The 18,372-nt window shown below is 37.3% G+C and overlaps 8 protein-coding genes across 8 annotated transcripts in view; all 8 read left to right on the top strand.

Moving 5' to 3' along the window:
• Positions 4,230–5,821, top strand: LOC104785286 (ABSCISIC ACID-INSENSITIVE 5-like protein 3). Its single transcript, XM_010510468.2, has 3 exons — positions 4,230–5,326; positions 5,406–5,477; positions 5,561–5,821. Exons 1-3 carry the CDS (start codon positions 4,694–4,696, stop codon positions 5,639–5,641), a joined length of 786 nt encoding a protein of 261 aa, XP_010508770.1. The 5' UTR covers positions 4,230–4,693; the 3' UTR covers positions 5,642–5,821.
• Positions 6,125–8,839, top strand: LOC104785285 (pentatricopeptide repeat-containing protein At2g41080-like). Its single transcript, XM_010510466.2, has 2 exons — positions 6,125–8,406; positions 8,512–8,839. Exon 1 carries the CDS (start codon positions 6,165–6,167, stop codon positions 8,115–8,117), a length of 1,953 nt encoding a protein of 650 aa, XP_010508768.1. The 5' UTR covers positions 6,125–6,164; the 3' UTR covers positions 8,118–8,406; positions 8,512–8,839.
• Positions 9,633–10,687, top strand: LOC104785284 (calmodulin-A-like). The gene is made up of 3 exons (XM_010510465.2): positions 9,633–9,774; positions 9,904–10,164; positions 10,277–10,687. Exons 1-3 carry the CDS (start codon positions 9,693–9,695, stop codon positions 10,558–10,560), a joined length of 627 nt encoding a protein of 208 aa, XP_010508767.1. The 5' UTR covers positions 9,633–9,692; the 3' UTR covers positions 10,561–10,687.
• LOC104785283 (pentatricopeptide repeat-containing protein At2g41080-like) lies at positions 10,721–12,291 on the top strand. Its single transcript, XM_010510463.2, has 2 exons — positions 10,721–11,858; positions 11,964–12,291. The coding sequence occupies exon 1, from the start codon at positions 10,721–10,723 to the stop codon at positions 11,567–11,569; it is 849 nt and encodes a 282-aa protein (XP_010508765.2). The 3' UTR covers positions 11,570–11,858; positions 11,964–12,291.
• LOC104785282 (calmodulin-A-like) lies at positions 13,085–14,139 on the top strand. The gene is made up of 3 exons (XM_010510462.2): positions 13,085–13,226; positions 13,356–13,616; positions 13,729–14,139. Exons 1-3 carry the CDS (start codon positions 13,145–13,147, stop codon positions 14,010–14,012), a joined length of 627 nt encoding a protein of 208 aa, XP_010508764.1. The 5' UTR covers positions 13,085–13,144; the 3' UTR covers positions 14,013–14,139.
• Positions 14,173–15,743, top strand: LOC104785281 (pentatricopeptide repeat-containing protein At2g41080-like). Its single transcript, XM_010510459.2, has 2 exons — positions 14,173–15,310; positions 15,416–15,743. Exon 1 carries the CDS (start codon positions 14,173–14,175, stop codon positions 15,019–15,021), a length of 849 nt encoding a protein of 282 aa, XP_010508761.2. The 3' UTR covers positions 15,022–15,310; positions 15,416–15,743.
• Positions 16,538–17,591, top strand: LOC104785280 (calmodulin-A-like). The gene is made up of 3 exons (XM_010510458.2): positions 16,538–16,678; positions 16,808–17,068; positions 17,181–17,591. The coding sequence occupies exons 1-3, from the start codon at positions 16,597–16,599 to the stop codon at positions 17,462–17,464; spliced, it is 627 nt and encodes a 208-aa protein (XP_010508760.1). The 5' UTR covers positions 16,538–16,596; the 3' UTR covers positions 17,465–17,591.
• The window catches only part of LOC104788833 (pentatricopeptide repeat-containing protein At2g41080-like), a 3,604-nt gene continuing 2,856 nt past the window's right edge, over positions 17,625–18,372 (top strand). The window contains exon 1 of the mRNA XM_010514613.1: positions 17,625–18,344. Within this exon, the coding sequence (XP_010512915.1) occupies positions 17,625–18,344 (720 nt within the window). The remainder of the gene's footprint in view (positions 18,345–18,372) is intronic.

The following is an 18,372-nucleotide window of genomic DNA, read 5'->3' as shown; positions in this document are numbered from 1 at the left end:
TTTTGTTGTATGGGTTGTAAAAAAAATGAAATATCATTGTAAATTGTTAATGCTAAATTTTAATTTTAGAGACTACATGATATATATTTTACATTGTTCTTATTTTAAAAGATTTATCTCCTTTATCTAATTTGGATTATTATCTTATAAGTAATCATTCTCTCTTCCTCTCCCACCAATATCAAATGTTGTTATATCTCATATGTGTTGTAAGAGTTTGATTCTATATTTTAATTTAGAAAGTATTATATATATATAGATATTACATTGTTCTATTTTTTAAAGATTCATCTCCATTATCTAATTTGGATTACCATCTTATAGTAAACATTCTCTCCTCCTCTCCTACCAATATCAAATGTTGTTATATCTCATATGTGTTGTAACTTGTAAGAGTTTGATTCTATATTTTAATGTAGAAAGTATTATATATATTTAACATTGTTTTCAATTTTTATTTTATTTATATAAAAAAATATTTCTTTTATATTTCTTGCCTTTCTAATCTATTCATATTTATTTTTTAAATTTGCATAGTTAAATTTAAATTCACATATGTTGGTTTTAACAAAACAATCAACTTTATTTGAGAATTAGATGTTCCTATTCATTTTTAAACGATCAATGTGTAACATATAAGCATTTTGTCTTGCAATCACAAGTTCCATTTCCATTGCTTAACTCCATGGTTAAACTATAATATATGTTGTCCTATTTGTAGGAATAACAACATACTTATTTAATTTATTTAAAAGAGCAGATGATTAAACGAAATAAACATTTCTCCAAATATTATAATTCAATCAGTGAGTGTACTTATTACTTTGAAAAACTTTTACATTGAAGTTCATAAAATCATATAAGAAAACTAAAATACTATATCACTTCAAATTTGGAAGGAAACACTTGGTATTCCTTTTAAAAAAAGTCAAGACACATATAAAAATTTATTAATATTTAACTCACTTTAAAGACATTAAAGGTCATTTAACTCAAAAATAACTTCTATCCAATAATTTCATACATTCCTCCCACAAATAAATATATATATATATATATATATATATATATATGTTCAAGATTGTATTTAAATATTACATAATTTTTTAGTTAGCTAAATTTATAGTCACATATATACAATATATATACATAAGAATTTATATTACTTATTAACACCATAATTCGACCCATTATTTGCTTAACTCAATATTGGTTTCAAAGCCAACTAAAGAAAAACAGAAACGATCTTATTGATATTAGACCAAAACATGGGCATACAAACATAATCACTTACACGGAAGATATTTTAAAAAAATAACTTATTATTGCAACATCAACGTATGAAGGGTTTACATAAGCAGTTAATTAGAAAATCTATAATACAATAAATGTATTGGAAACAATATCAGTCAATGATAAGATTGGATCCTCAAAAGCAAGAAACAACATCTTCATAATTCATAAAAAGTAAACGCCACAATTATACACATCTGAACGAAATGGTATAAACATATAGTGTATAAATAAAAGTGACGGCAAAACCCGTATATACCTAATTAAAACGAAATAATACAAAAGGGAAAACGAAAAAGACCAAAAAAAAAAAACAAGAAAGTGCCAACTACACCACAACCCACGCGTTGCGTGGGGAAGCACCTAGTTTATATTATACATAAGATCCAGATTTCTTGCTTGATTAGTAAGTATCCGAATCTTTAATTTCGGGTAATTTTTTTATTGACCCGACACAGATTATATTTTGTACTTCTCTTTTACTAGTATACAGATTACAATAATAAAGTTTGAGTGGAAGAGAAAAGTAACTCCAACTAAAGCAATGTGCCAGACTGCCAGTCAAGGCGCCACACCACACTACCTAACCAATTTGGGAATTGCCACCCAGTAGTATAGTAGGCAATCATTGCCAATATTTCCGGTTAAGTTAATCGGTCCGGTTCATCATATCGATTGGAGATAATTTGATTTCAGATGAACTAAAAAGTCACGGCACATTTGTATACGGGCCTCAAAACTTCATAAGTGTGATTAAAAAAATTAAAGTGTCTTAGTTAAATTTCTATCTGAGTTTGGTAACACAGACTAGCACAGCTGGAATTGGTGATTTCTCTCGCATCGTGGAGCTCTGAACTGTCTTCCCAATGAAAAGGTAAGTAAAACCAACGCATTGTGAATATTTGTATTTAATGTAAGTAGAACCATTGTTGAGGAATGAATTGATGATGAAAGTCCTTACACAAATGTGCTTTCCGTTTTGTACTGTTTCTTTTGTATGTTGAGTCAGAGCTTCACGAGTGTATAGGAACCAGAGTATCTACTTGTCAGTCACTAAGAGAATTGAATATATATGGTTATGCTAACTGCCGGGGTTCTACCTAGTTACCCTCTAGGCTCTAGGCCACTAGGTTATGATAAACATATGAAGTTTTTTACAACACTTGATTCTTAGGGGACTTATGTTGGTACAGCCAGCTAGAATGTGTGTTCTTGTTCTCTCTGCGACAGGATCAAGCTGCCACACACATGATTCACTGAATCTGTATGTGTTTATAATCATTGAAGGACAGACAAATTTACAAAGGAAGAAGAGTCTTATGACATTTTGATGTGTTAGATGATAAGAAGAAGAGAGAGTAATAAAGAAAGAGAAAAGGGAAACAGAAACACGTGGGAGAACATCCCAAAGAGGAAGCACANTGCGTGGGGAAGCACCTAGTTTATATTATACATAAGATCCAGATTTCTTGCTTGATTAGTAAGTATCCGAATCTTTAATTTCGGGTAATTTTTTTATTGACCCGACACAGATTATATTTTGTACTTCTCTTTTACTAGTATACAGATTACAATAATAAAGTTTGAGTGGAAGAGAAAAGTAACTCCAACTAAAGCAATGTGCCAGACTGCCAGTCAAGGCGCCACACCACACTACCTAACCAATTTGGGAATTGCCACCCAGTAGTATAGTAGGCAATCATTGCCAATATTTCCGGTTAAGTTAATCGGTCCGGTTCATCATATCGATTGGAGATAATTTGATTTCAGATGAACTAAAAAGTCACGGCACATTTGTATACGGGCCTCAAAACTTCATAAGTGTGATTAAAAAAATTAAAGTGTCTTAGTTAAATTTCTATCTGAGTTTGGTAACACAGACTAGCACAGCTGGAATTGGTGATTTCTCTCGCATCGTGGAGCTCTGAACTGTCTTCCCAATGAAAAGGTAAGTAAAACCAACGCATTGTGAATATTTGTATTTAATGTAAGTAGAACCATTGTTGAGGAATGAATTGATGATGAAAGTCCTTACACAAATGTGCTTTCCGTTTTGTACTGTTTCTTTTGTATGTTGAGTCAGAGCTTCACGAGTGTATAGGAACCAGAGTATCTACTTGTCAGTCACTAAGAGAATTGAATATATATGGTTATGCTAACTGCCGGGGTTCTACCTAGTTACCCTCTAGGCTCTAGGCCACTAGGTTATGATAAACATATGAAGTTTTTTACAACACTTGATTCTTAGGGGACTTATGTTGGTACAGCCAGCTAGAATGTGTGTTCTTGTTCTCTCTGCGACAGGATCAAGCTGCCACACACATGATTCACTGAATCTGTATGTGTTTATAATCATTGAAGGACAGACAAATTTACAAAGGAAGAAGAGTCTTATGACATTTTGATGTGTTAGATGATAAGAAGAAGAGAGAGTAATAAAGAAAGAGAAAAGGGAAACAGAAACACGTGGGAGAACATCCCAAAGAGGAAGCACACGCGGATCTTCATGCAAAGCCGATTCTCCCATGTGGTCCCTTCCTCCCTTTGTCCCCCTCCCCCTTTCTCCTTTTTCACCATACAACGAATCTTCTTCATTTTTTTTATAATATCAAATTTGGTTTTTCTTCATAGTCCAACAACACCTTCTTGGTCTCGGTTACTTCCCCACTCTCACTTTTCATATAACAAGCGCATTTTGGGAAACTTATGTTCGAGAAAGACAAGTCTTTTTTAGAGAAAGTGATTTGCCTAAAGTGAATATATATAACGTCTTGAATATTTGTTACTTAGATACGAATATTTGGTTTATATTCTTAGGGAATAAACGTCAGTTCTAAAGTGTTCACGAGATTAATACTTTCATATCTGGACAGAGACTTCTGTTTTTTGTTTGTTTGTGTTTATTCTACAAGAAAAAGTTGCTTTTAATTGAATAAAAAAAATCCTCAAAGGCACAGTTTAAAGTTCTCGAATGTAACAGTTTCTAAAGCAAACAAAAAAAAAACTCTTCTCACTCTTTCTCTTTCTAATATTTCTCTCCTGTGGAGAAACTAAAGAGAGAGATAGAGAGAGAAGAGAATGTATGTTTGGTTTTATAATCTCTCTGCTTTTTGCTAAAGATTTGTCTCAGAGCCCACCACTTGGACACAGAGAACCCAAGTTCCTTTCTTACTCTTTCTCGATCTCCCCCTACTTAATCTAGTTTCAACATCATTCTTAAATTTATATTCCCTTTTTCACAGTTTCCTAATCCTACCTCCTCTCTTTTCTCAAGTTTAGTTATTATCTGCATTTTTGAGCACTCGTGTGCTGCATGCAATTTCCCCTGGTTGTGTTTGTTGGCTGTGATTATTAGAACTTCTCATTTTCTAGGTGGTTAGATCGAACCAGGGTTGTATAAATGGGTTCTATTAGAGGAAACATTGAAGAGCCAATCTCTCAGTCATTAACTAGGCAGAACTCTCTCTATAGCTTAAAGCTCCATGAGGTTCAAACCCATTTAGGAAGTTCAGGAAAACCACTAGGAAGCATGAACCTTGACGAACTTCTCAAGACTGTCTTGTCACCAGCAGAGGAAGAAGGGCTTGTTCGTCAGGGAAGCTTGACTTTGCCTCGAGATCTCAGTAAAAAGACAGTTGATGAGGTATGGAGAGATATCCAACTAGACAAGAATGGAAACACGACTACTACTACTGCTCATAAGCAGCCTACGCTGGGTGAAATCACACTTGAGGATTTGTTGTTGAAAGCTGGTGTAGTGACTGAGACAATAGCTCCACAAGAAAACGTTGTGAACATAGCTTCACATGGGCAATGGGTTGAGTACCATCAGCCTGGACAACAACAAGGGTTTATGCCATATCCGGTTTGTGAGATGCAAGAAATAGTGATGATGGGTGGATTATCGGATACACCAAAAGCGCATGGGAGGAAAAGAGTTGCTGGAGATATTGTGGAGAAGACTGTTGAGAGGAGACAGAAGAGGATGATCAAGAACAGAGAATCTGCAGCACGTTCACGAGCTAGGAAACAGGTTTAACAACTTGAGATTGTCTTATTAGTTTATGAATGTTTGTTAGTAAGCTGGTCTAATAAGATTAAAAAACTTGCAGGCTTATACTCATGAGTTAGAGATCAAGGTTGAAAGGTTAGAAGAAGAAAATGAAAAACTTCGGAAGCTAAAGGTAAATAAGAACATCTCTTGCTTCATCTTAATTTCGTTTACTGATTTGGTGGTGTTCTAATAAATTTGGATTATAAATGGCAGGAGGTGGAGAAGATACTACCAAGTGAACCACCGCCTGATCCTAAGTGGAAGCTCCGGCGAACAAACTCTGCTTCTCTCTGATCTTATCAGACCTCTCTTTTTGTTTCTTTCTCCTTCTTCTTTGTGTTGGTTTATATCAGACAGCTTTTGTTCTTTGTATATTCTGTAGACTTAAATCGACTTTTGAACAGTATGTCTTTAAATACTTTTTTGGGGTGTAATTTCCTTTTGCAGCTGGTTCTAACTTTTGAGTATTCAACACTTGTTCAATGTGGCTTTTATATTTTAAACATGAGACACGATTAGGAAGCAGGCAAGTCCTCAGACAAGAGTCTCTTGGTTCTTACTTCTTAGATAGAGTGACATACAACGGTAAGAATGTTTTTACCTTTAGAACAGTAGTAGAAAGGATACAAATTGATTGATGGTTGGTTAACGGGAAAGAATTACAAATACGTTTTGGGCTTTTCTCCATATAAGTTATTGGGCTTTTTATTACGGCCCAACTAAACCGAGCGTTTAATTTTCCTTTCCTTCTTCGTCTTCGAGCGACTGTGAGAAACCTTCCCTGAGAAACCTTCCCTGAGCGACCTTTCAATTGTAAATGCATTGCTCAGTATCCTCTGTTGTTCGTCCACTATCATCAGATCCTGCAACAGCCATAGCCACTTTGTGCTCAAAAGGAAGCCTCCGAGAAGCTTTCCAGAGATTCCGACTCAACATCTTCACAAACACTTCTCTCTTCACCCCATTTATCCAATCATGCACAACCAAACAATCTCTCCCCTCTGGGAAACAGCTTCATTGTCTCCTCGTCGTCTCCGGATTCTCTTCCGACAAGTTCATATGCAATCACCTCATGAGCATGTACTCAAAGCTTGGAGATTTTCCTTCCGCCGTCGCATTGTATGGTCGTATGCCTAAGAAGAATTACATGTCATCTAACATACTTATCAATGGGTATGTGCGTGCTGGGGATTTGCTTAGTGCCCGGAAGGTGTTCGATGAAATGCCTGATAGAAAGCTCACGACTTGGAATGCCATGATTGCTGGGTTGATTCAGTTTGAGTATAACGAAGAGGGTTTGAGATTGTTTAGAGATATGCATGGATTAGGGTTTTGGCCTGATGAATACACTCTTGGTAGTGTTTTTAGTGGATCTGCTGGGTTGCGGTCAGTGTTCATTGGGCAGCAGATTCATAGCTACACGATCAAATATGGGCTTGAGTTGGATTTAGTTGTTAATAGTTCGTTGGCTCATATGTATATGAGAAATGGGAAATTGAGAGATGGTGAAATTGTCATTAGATCAATGCCTGTTCGTAATTTGGTTGCATGGAATACACTTATCATGGGGAATGCTCAAAACGGATGTCCTGAAACCGTGCTGTATCTGTATAAGATGATGAAAATCTCAGGTTGTAGGCCTAACAAGATCACGTTTGTAACTGTGCTTAGTTCTTGTTCTGACTTGGCGATTAGAGGTCAAGGTCAGCAGATTCATGCGGAAGCTATTAAGATTGGGGCTAGCTCTGTAGTAGCTGTGGTTAGTTCATTGATCAGTATGTATTCAAAATGTGGGTGTCTTGAAGATGCAGCTAAAGCTTTCTCAGAACGTGAAGATGAAGATGAAGTGATGTGGAGCTCCATGATTTCTGCTTATGGGTTTCATGGACAAGGTGATGAGGCAATTAAGCTGTTTAATACTATGGCAGAGCAAACTGAAATGGAGATCAATGAGGTTGCGTTTCTAAACTTGCTTTATGCGTGTAGCCATTCTGGTTTAAGAGACAAAGGGCTTGAGTTGTTTGACATGATGGTGGAAAAATACGGGTTCAAGCCCGGTTTGAAACACTACACTTGTGTGGTGGACTTGCTTGGTCGAGCAGGCAGTTTGGATCAAGCCGAGGCAAAAATAAGGTCTATGCCAATCAAACCAGACACCATTATATGGAAAACACTGTTATCTGCGTGTAACTTACACAAAAACACAGAAATGGCACAGAGAGTCTTTAAAGAAATTCTTCAGATTGACCCTAATGACTCCGCTTGTTACGTCCTGCTTGCAAATGTTCACGCCTCAGCTAAGAGATGGCGTGATGTCTCAGAGGTGAGAAAATTAATGAGAGATAAGAATGTGAAGAAAGAAGCTGGAATCAGCTGGTTTGAACACAAAGGTGAAGTGCATCAGTTTAAGATGGGAGATCGCTCTCAATCTAAATCCAAAGAGATCTATTCATACCTGAAAGAACTGACTCTGGAGATGAAGCTGAAGGGATACAAGCCGGATACAGAGTCAGTGTTGCATGATATGGATGAGGAGGAGAAAGAATCAGACTTGGTACAGCACAGCGAGAAACTAGCGGTTGCATTTGCGCTCATGATATTACCTGAAGGTGCACCGATTAGAATAATCAAGAACTTGCGGGTTTGCAGTGATTGCCATGTTGCCTTCAAATATATATCGGTGATCAAGAACCGAAACATCACGTTAAGAGATGGTAGTAGATTCCATCATTTCATTAACGGAAAGTGTTCTTGCAGCGATTATTGGTAGCCTGGCAGTTAAAGTATGCTATGACGCCGTGATTCAGAGTCTTTCTGGAGTGTTAAGCACTCGGATTGGATCAGGAAGCCATTTGGGACGAAAGCATTCAGCAACAAGGGTAAATTTTTGTATACATGTTGGGTCATATGGACACTGGTCACAAGACTCAGATTCTTTACATTGCGGGTAGTAGTAGCTTTGTAGTCTACCTTGAGATTGCTCCTGCGTGTGTTATTCTTGAGTCAGGCGCAGAAAGTGGTTTGCTTTCAACTTTACTTGCTCTACCCATCTCCGCAAGGTAGAAACTTATTTGATGCTTCTCGTCATATCTAATGTACCCTGTTTTTGGTCGTTTGTGTAGTTTCTAACCTTCCACACGCTTGGTTTCCGATTCCTTCCACAGTAGAATCAGGATGGTGTGAGTTCTCTGCTCTTTCTCACCATGCACTGAGCAAGTAGAATGCACTTGCGAATCCCTCCGATTAGATTTCCTACGTAACGTTCGTTAACTTCAACAGCACCAATTTACTAAATATGTGCTAACCAATTGTCATAAGCGTGTAGTTCCTCATTCATTTTTATCTTAATGCAAGTTTTTGCTTTATTATAATTTGTTAAGTTTTGCATAGATGTGTTTTACTCCCTCCGTTCTTTAGTTGCTATTTGAGGAGAATTTTTTTGTTTTTATATTATTGATGTATGCAACTTTTCATGCAAAACTAATTAGTTTATTTATTTGTTTTGACTATTTATATTGTACAAATTGTATTATTATTGGTCGAATCGTGTTTAGATTGATAATAAATTACATATTAGTTTAGAACTAAAAAAAACAAATAATTCTTTAATTGGTTTGCAAAAACATCAAGCATATTGAAGATGAAGTAAGAATTTATTATAAGTTACATAGTACTAGTAGTATAAGAAAACTATAACATAAAAGTAAAATCTGTAATAATTTAGACAAATGTAGCGCGATTGGTCTACTTATCCATCCAAAATTCCAAATCAAATGAACAGTTCACAGTTGATATTTCATAATTCTGTTCTTTTTTTTTTTGGGGACCAAATTTCATAATTCTGTTCTGTTGTAAAGAATAGTCGTGATGATAACGAATTGGAACGACAAAATTCCAAATGAATGAAGACTTGACATTTGATAATTCATAATTCTATTATATTGTAAAAATAGTCGTTATTATTCCATTTAATAATAACGTTTTGGAACGACAAAATTCCAAATGACTGAAGACTTCACAGTTGATAATTCATAATTCTTCTCTATTGTAAAAACTAAAAAAATAGTCGTTATTATTCCATTTAGTAATAACGAATTGGAACGACACAAAACCAATCCAACCAACGAAAAATCAAACAAGGGCCGGGGGCGACTCATTAGAAAGAAAAAGCTGATATAGCCAGTCAACCTCACTCAAATTGATGGTATTCTCGTAATTAAATCCCCAAATCGAAGATATAACCGACATTTTACAATAATTCGGCTCAGTATAAAACGCCTCGAGTCCGCGCACAAATTGACTCACACACTCTTCATCTTCACATAAAGAAAAAAAGAAAAAAACAATGGTGGATCAGAGTCAGACCACGTACGATCAGCTCTCCGAGATTTGCGAAGCCTTCAGCTTAATCGACGTGGATGGTGATGGTATGATTCATCTACATCATCCATATCCCTCTACTCGTAGTCGTACATGTTGGATCTTAGATTTTGCATAGTTGTCATCTTGAAAGCACTGAAATGACTGAACACCAATCCTTGATTACTTTTTTGTAGGTTTCATTACCGCGAAAGAGCTCGGAACCGTGATGCGTTCCCTTGGTCACAACCTGACAAAAGCTGAGCTTCAAGGCATGCTCAACGAAATGGATGCAGATGGTAGCGGCACCATCGATATCCTTGAGTTCTTATACGCATTGATCGACACAGACTGTAAGGAAAAACTCAAGAAAGCGATCGGAGTTTTGAGTCAGCTCACTGAAGATCAGCTTGTCGAGTGTAAGGAATTCTTCAGCTCAATAGACAAGGATGGTGACGGTATGGTTCATCATCCCTTTCCCTCTTATCGTACATGTTGGATTAGATTTGCATAGTCTTCAAAGCACTGAATCTGAAATGACTAAAACCTATCCCTGATTACTTTTTGTAGGTTTCATTACAAGAAAGGAGCTCGGTACCCTGATGCGTACCCTCGGTGAAAACCACACAGAAGCTTATCTTCAGGCCATGATCAACGAAGCGGATTTAGATGGTGACGGAACTATCGATTTCCTTGAGTTCTTGAACGTAATGGCTAGCAGCTTTGTGAATCAAGGTCAGGGCCAAGTGCAGCCTCAGATTAAAAGAGGCAGAACTGTTAGCATCTTGAAGAAAGTAGGGACCGTGATTGCCACCAGTGGCATTTACGACATCATTAAATTTGTGCTTTTTTGAAATGGCACGTCAGTAACGTTATGCCATTAATGTCTCTGTTGCTTTCTATTCACTATATTTACTGTGTGTTACCGTCTTCAATTGTACGCAACTTATTAAAAATGATTTACATCCAAACTTCGTAAAATGGTTTCATTAGTACATTAAGCTGTTTAATACTATGGCAGAGCAAACTGAAATGGAGATCAATGAGGTTGCGTTTCTAAACTTGCTTTATGCGTGTAGCCATTCTGGTTTAAGAGACAAAGGGCTTGAGTTGTTTGACATGATGGTGGAAAAATACGGGTTCAAGCCCGGTTTGAAACACTACACTTGTGTGGTGGACTTGCTTGGTCGAGCAGGCAGTTTGGATCAAGCCGAGGCAAAAATAAGGTCTATGCCAATCAAACCAGACACCATTATATGGAAAACACTGTTATCTGCGTGTAACTTACACAAAAACACAGAAATGGCACAGAGAGTCTTTAAAGAAATTCTTCAGATTGACCCTAATGACTCCGCTTGTTACGTCCTGCTTGCAAATGTTCACGCCTCAGCTAAGAGATGGCGTGATGTCTCAGAGGTGAGAAAATTAATGAGAGATAAGAATGTGAAGAAAGAAGCTGGAATCAGCTGGTTTGAACACAAAGGTGAAGTGCATCAGTTTAAGATGGGAGATCGCTCTCAATCTAAATCCAAAGAGATCTATTCATACCTGAAAGAACTGACTCTGGAGATGAAGCTGAAGGGATACAAGCCGGATACAGAGTCAGTGTTGCATGATATGGATGAGGAGGAGAAAGAATCAGACTTGGTACAGCACAGCGAGAAACTAGCGGTTGCATTTGCGCTCATGATATTACCTGAAGGTGCACCGATTAGAATAATCAAGAACTTGCGGGTTTGCAGTGATTGCCATGTTGCCTTCAAATATATATCGGTGATCAAGAACCGAAACATCACGTTAAGAGATGGTAGTAGATTCCATCATTTCATTAACGGAAAGTGTTCTTGCAGCGATTATTGGTAGCCTGGCAGTTAAAGTATGCTATGACGCCGTGATTCAGAGTCTTTCTGGAGTGTTAAGCACTCGGATTGGATCAGGAAGCCATTTGGGACGAAAGCATTCAGCAACAAGGGTAAATTTTTGTATACATGTTGGGTCATATGGACACTGGTCACAAGACTCAGATTCTTTACATTGCGGGTAGTAGTAGCTTTGTAGTCTACCTTGAGATTGCTCCTGCGTGTGTTATTCTTGAGTCAGGCGCAGAAAGTGGTTTGCTTTCAACTTTACTTGCTCTACCCATCTCCGCAAGGTAGAAACTTATTTGATGCTTCTCGTCATATCTAATGTACCCTGTTTTTGGTCGTTTGTGTAGTTTCTAACCTTCCACACGCTTGGTTTCCGATTCCTTCCACAGTAGAATCAGGATGGTGTGAGTTCTCTGCTCTTTCTCACCATGCACTGAGCAAGTAGAATGCACTTGCGAATCCCTCCGATTAGATTTCCTACGTAACGTTCGTTAACTTCAACAGCACCAATTTACTAAATATGTGCTAACCAATTGTCATAAGCGTGTAGTTCCTCATTCATTTTTATCTTAATGCAAGTTTTTGCTTTATTATAATTTGTTAAGTTTTGCATAGATGTGTTTTACTCCCTCCGTTCTTTAGTTGCTATTTGAGGAGAATTTTTTTGTTTTTATATTATTGATGTATGCAACTTTTCATGCAAAACTAATTAGTTTATTTATTTGTTTTGACTATTTATATTGTACAAATTGTATTATTATTGGTCGAATCGTGTTTAGATTGATAATAAATTACATATTAGTTTAGAACTAAAAAAAACAAATAATTCTTTAATTGGTTTGCAAAAACATCAAGCATATTGAAGATGAAGTAAGAATTTATTATAAGTTACATAGTACTAGTAGTATAAGAAAACTATAACATAAAAGTAAAATCTGTAATAATTTAGACAAATGTAGCGCGATTGGTCTACTTATCCATCCAAAATTCCAAATCAAATGAACAGTTCACAGTTGATATTTCATAATTCTGTTCTTTTTTTTTTTGGGGACCAAATTTCATAATTCTGTTCTGTTGTAAAGAATAGTCGTGATGATAACGAATTGGAACGACAAAATTCCAAATGAATGAAGACTTGACATTTGATAATTCATAATTCTATTATATTGTAAAAATAGTCGTTATTATTCCATTTAATAATAACGTTTTGGAACGACAAAATTCCAAATGACTGAAGACTTCACAGTTGATAATTCATAATTCTTCTCTATTGTAAAAACTAAAAAAATAGTCGTTATTATTCCATTTAGTAATAACGAATTGGAACGACACAAAACCAATCCAACCAACGAAAAATCAAACAAGGGCCGGGGGCGACTCATTAGAAAGAAAAAGCTGATATAGCCAGTCAACCTCACTCAAATTGATGGTATTCTCGTAATTAAATCCCCAAATCGAAGATATAACCGACATTTTACAATAATTCGGCTCAGTATAAAACGCCTCGAGTCCGCGCACAAATTGACTCACACACTCTTCATCTTCACATAAAGAAAAAAAGAAAAAAACAATGGTGGATCAGAGTCAGACCACGTACGATCAGCTCTCCGAGATTTGCGAAGCCTTCAGCTTAATCGACGTGGATGGTGATGGTATGATTCATCTACATCATCCATATCCCTCTACTCGTAGTCGTACATGTTGGATCTTAGATTTTGCATAGTTGTCATCTTGAAAGCACTGAAATGACTGAACACCAATCCTTGATTACTTTTTTGTAGGTTTCATTACCGCGAAAGAGCTCGGAACCGTGATGCGTTCCCTTGGTCACAACCTGACAAAAGCTGAGCTTCAAGGCATGCTCAACGAAATGGATGCAGATGGTAGCGGCACCATCGATATCCTTGAGTTCTTATACGCATTGATCGACACAGACTGTAAGGAAAAACTCAAGAAAGCGATCGGAGTTTTGAGTCAGCTCACTGAAGATCAGCTTGTCGAGTGTAAGGAATTCTTCAGCTCAATAGACAAGGATGGTGACGGTATGGTTCATCATCCCTTTCCCTCTTATCGTACATGTTGGATTAGATTTGCATAGTCTTCAAAGCACTGAATCTGAAATGACTAAAACCTATCCCTGATTACTTTTTGTAGGTTTCATTACAAGAAAGGAGCTCGGTACCCTGATGCGTACCCTCGGTGAAAACCACACAGAAGCTTATCTTCAGGCCATGATCAACGAAGCGGATTTAGATGGTGACGGAACTATCGATTTCCTTGAGTTCTTGAACGTAATGGCTAGCAGCTTTGTGAATCAAGGTCAGGGCCAAGTGCAGCCTCAGATTAAAAGAGGCAGAACTGTTAGCATCTTGAAGAAAGTAGGGACCGTGATTGCCACCAGTGGCATTTACGACATCATTAAATTTGTGCTTTTTTGAAATGGCACGTCAGTAACGTTATGCCATTAATGTCTCTGTTGCTTTCTATTCACTATATTTACTGTGTGTTACCGTCTTCAATTGTACGCAACTTATTAAAAATGATTTACATCCAAACTTCGTAAAATGGTTTCATTAGTACATTAAGCTGTTTAATACTATGGCAGAGCAAACTGAAATGGAGATCAATGAGGTTGCGTTTCTAAACTTGCTTTATGCGTGTAGCCATTCTGGTTTAAGAGACAAAGGGCTTGAGTTGTTTGACATGATGGTGGAAAAATACGGGTTCAAGCCCGGTTTGAAACACTACACTTGTGTGGTGGACTTGCTTGGTCGAGCAGGCAGTTTGGATCAAGCCGAGGCAAAAATAAGGTCTATGCCAATCAAACCAGACACCATTATATGGAAAACACTGTTATCTGCGTGTAACTTACACAAAAACACAGAAATGGCACAGAGAGTCTTTAAAGAAATTCTTCAGATTGACCCTAATGACTCCGCTTGTTACGTCCTGCTTGCAAATGTTCACGCCTCAGCTAAGAGATGGCGTGATGTCTCAGAGGTGAGAAAATTAATGAGAGATAAGAATGTGAAGAAAGAAGCTGGAATCAGCTGGTTTGAACACAAAGGTGAAGTGCATCAGTTTAAGATGGGAGATCGCTCTCAATCTAAATCCAAAGAGATCTATTCATACCTGAAAGAACTGACTCTGGAGATGAAGCTGAAGGGATACAAGCCGGATACAGAGTCAGTGTTGCATGATATGGATGAGGAGGAGAAAGAATCAGACTTGGTACAGCACAGCGAGAAACTAGCGGTTGCATTTGCGCTCATGATATTACCTGAAGGTGCACCGATTAGAATAATCAAGAACTTGCGGGTTTGCAGTGATTGCCATGTTGCCTTCAAATATATATCGGTGATCAAGAACCGAAACATCACGTTAAGAGATGGTAGTAGATTCCATCATTTCATTAACGGAAAGTGTTCTTGCAGCGATTATTGGTAGCCTGGCAGTTAAAGTATGCTATGACGCCGTGATTCAGAGTCTTTCTGGAGTGTTAAGCACTCGGATTGGATCAGGAAGCCATTTGGGACGAAAGCATTCAGCAACAAGGGTAAATTTTTGTATACATGTTGGGTCATATGGACACTGGTCACAAGACTCAGATTCTTTACATTGCGGGTAGTAGTAGCTTTGTAGTCTACCTTGAGATTGCTCCTGCGTGTGTTATTCTTGAGTCAGGCGCAGAAAGTGGTTTGCTTTCAACTTTACTTGCTCTACCCATCTCCGCAAGGTAGAAACTTATTTGATGCTTCTCGTCATATCTAATGTACCCTGTTTTTGGTCGTTTGTGTAGTTTCTAACCTTCCACACGCTTGGTTTCCGATTCCTTCCACAGTAGAATCAGGATGGTGTGAGTTCTCTGCTCTTTCTCACCATGCACTGAGCAAGTAGAATGCACTTGCGAATCCCTCCGATTAGATTTCCTACGTAACGTTCGTTAACTTCAACAGCACCAATTTACTAAATATGTGCTAACCAATTGTCATAAGCGTGTAGTTCCTCATTCATTTTTATCTTAATGCAAGTTTTTGCTTTATTATAATTTGTTAAGTTTTGCATAGATGTGTTTTACTCCCTCCGTTCTTTAGTTGCTATTTGAGGAGAATTTTTTTGTTTTTATATTATTGATGTATGCAACTTTTCATGCAAAACTAATTAGTTTATTTATTTGTTTTGACTATTTATATTGTACAAATTGTATTATTATTGGTCGAATCGTGTTTAGATTGATAATAAATTACATATTAGTTTAGAACTAAAAAAAACAAATAATTCTTTAATTGGTTTGCAAAAACATCAAGCATATTGAAGATGAAGTAAGAATTTATTATAAGTTACATAGTACTAGTAGTATAAGAAAACTATAACATAAAAGTAAAATCTGTAATAATTTAGACAAATGTAGCGCGATTGGTCTACTTATCCATCCAAAATTCCAAATCAAATGAACAGTTCACAGTTGATATTTCATAATTCTGTTCTTTTTTTTTTTGGGGACCAAATTTCATAATTCTGTTCTGTTGTAAAGAATAGTCGTGATGATAACGAATTGGAACGACAAAATTCCAAATGAATGAAGACTTGACATTTGATAATTCATAATTCTATTATATTGTAAAAATAGTCGTTATTATTCCATTTAATAATAACGTTTTGGAACGACAAAATTCCAAATGACTGAAGACTTCACAGTTGATAATTCATAATTCTTCTCTATTGTAAAAACTAAAAAAATAGTCGTTATTATTCCATTTAGTAATAACGAATTGGAACGACACAAAACCAATCCAACCAACGAAAAATCAAACAAGGGCCGGGGGCGACTCATTAGAAAGAAAAAGCTGATATAGCCAGTCAACCTCACTCAAATTGATGGTATTCTCGTAATTAAATCCCCAAATCGAAGATATAACCGACATTTTACAATAATTCGGCTCAGTATAAAACGCCTCGAGTCCGCGCACAAATTGACTCACACACTCTTCATCTTCACATAAAGAAAAAAAGAAAAAAACAATGGTGGATCAGAGTCAGACCACGTACGATCAGCTCTCCGAGATTTGCGAAGCCTTCAGCTTAATCGACGTGGATGGTGATGGTATGATTCATCTACATCATCCATATCCCTCTACTCGTAGTCGTACATGTTGGATCTTAGATTTTGCATAGTTGTCATCTTGAAAGCACTGAAATGACTGAACACCAATCCTTGATTACTTTTTTGTAGGTTTCATTACCGCGAAAGAGCTCGGAACCGTGATGCGTTCCCTTGGTCACAACCTGACAAAAGCTGAGCTTCAAGGCATGCTCAACGAAATGGATGCAGATGGTAGCGGCACCATCGATATCCTTGAGTTCTTATACGCATTGATCGACACAGACTGTAAGGAAAAACTCAAGAAAGCGATCGGAGTTTTGAGTCAGCTCACTGAAGATCAGCTTGTCGAGTGTAAGGAATTCTTCAGCTCAATAGACAAGGATGGTGACGGTATGGTTCATCATCCCTTTCCCTCTTATCGTACATGTTGGATTAGATTTGCATAGTCTTCAAAGCACTGAATCTGAAATGACTAAAACCTATCCCTGATTACTTTTTGTAGGTTTCATTACAAGAAAGGAGCTCGGTACCCTGATGCGTACCCTCGGTGAAAACCACACAGAAGCTTATCTTCAGGCCATGATCAACGAAGCGGATTTAGATGGTGACGGAACTATCGATTTCCTTGAGTTCTTGAACGTAATGGCTAGCAGCTTTGTGAATCAAGGTCAGGGCCAAGTGCAGCCTCAGATTAAAAGAGGCAGAACTGTTAGCATCTTGAAGAAAGTAGGGACCGTGATTGCCACCAGTGGCATTTACGACATCATTAAATTTGTGCTTTTTTGAAATGGCACGTCAGTAACGTTATGCCATTAATGTCTCTGTTGCTTTCTATTCACTATATTTACTGTGTGTTACCGTCTTCAATTGTACGCAACTTATTAAAAATGATTTACATCCAAACTTCGTAAAATGGTTTCATTAGTACATTAAGCTGTTTAATACTATGGCAGAGCAAACTGAAATGGAGATCAATGAGGTTGCGTTTCTAAACTTGCTTTATGCGTGTAGCCATTCTGGTTTAAGAGACAAAGGGCTTGAGTTGTTTGACATGATGGTGGAAAAATACGGGTTCAAGCCCGGTTTGAAACACTACACTTGTGTGGTGGACTTGCTTGGTCGAGCAGGCAGTTTGGATCAAGCCGAGGCAAAAATAAGGTCTATGCCAATCAAACCAGACACCATTATATGGAAAACACTGTTATCTGCGTGTAACTTACACAAAAACACAGAAATGGCACAGAGAGTCTTTAAAGAAATTCTTCAGATTGACCCTAATGACTCCGCTTGTTACGTCCTGCTTGCAAATGTTCACGCCTCAGCTAAGAGATGGCGTGATGTCTCAGAGGTGAGAAAATTAATGAGAGATAAGAATGTGAAGAAAGAAGCTGGAATCAGCTGGTTTGAACACAAAGGTGAAGTGCATCAGTTTAAGATGGGAGATCGCTCTCAATCTAAATCCAAAGAGATCTATTCATACCTGAAAGAACTGACTCTGGAGATGAAGCTGAAGGGATACAAGCCGGATACAGAGTCAGTGTTGCATGATATGGATGAGGAGGAGAAAGAATCAGACTTGGTACAGCACAGCGAGAAACTAGCGGTTGCATTTGCGCTCATGATATTACCTGAAGGTGCACCGATTAGAATAATCAAGAACTTGCGGGTTTGCAGTGATTGCCATGTTGCCTTCA

This window comes from Camelina sativa, chromosome 5 (assembly GCF_000633955.1).
Source record: "Camelina sativa cultivar DH55 chromosome 5, Cs, whole genome shotgun sequence".
Lineage (NCBI taxonomy): Eukaryota > Viridiplantae > Streptophyta > Magnoliopsida > Brassicales > Brassicaceae > Camelina > Camelina sativa.
Note: the sequence above shows the minus strand (reverse complement) of the source record. Positions and strands in the feature narration are given on the sequence as shown.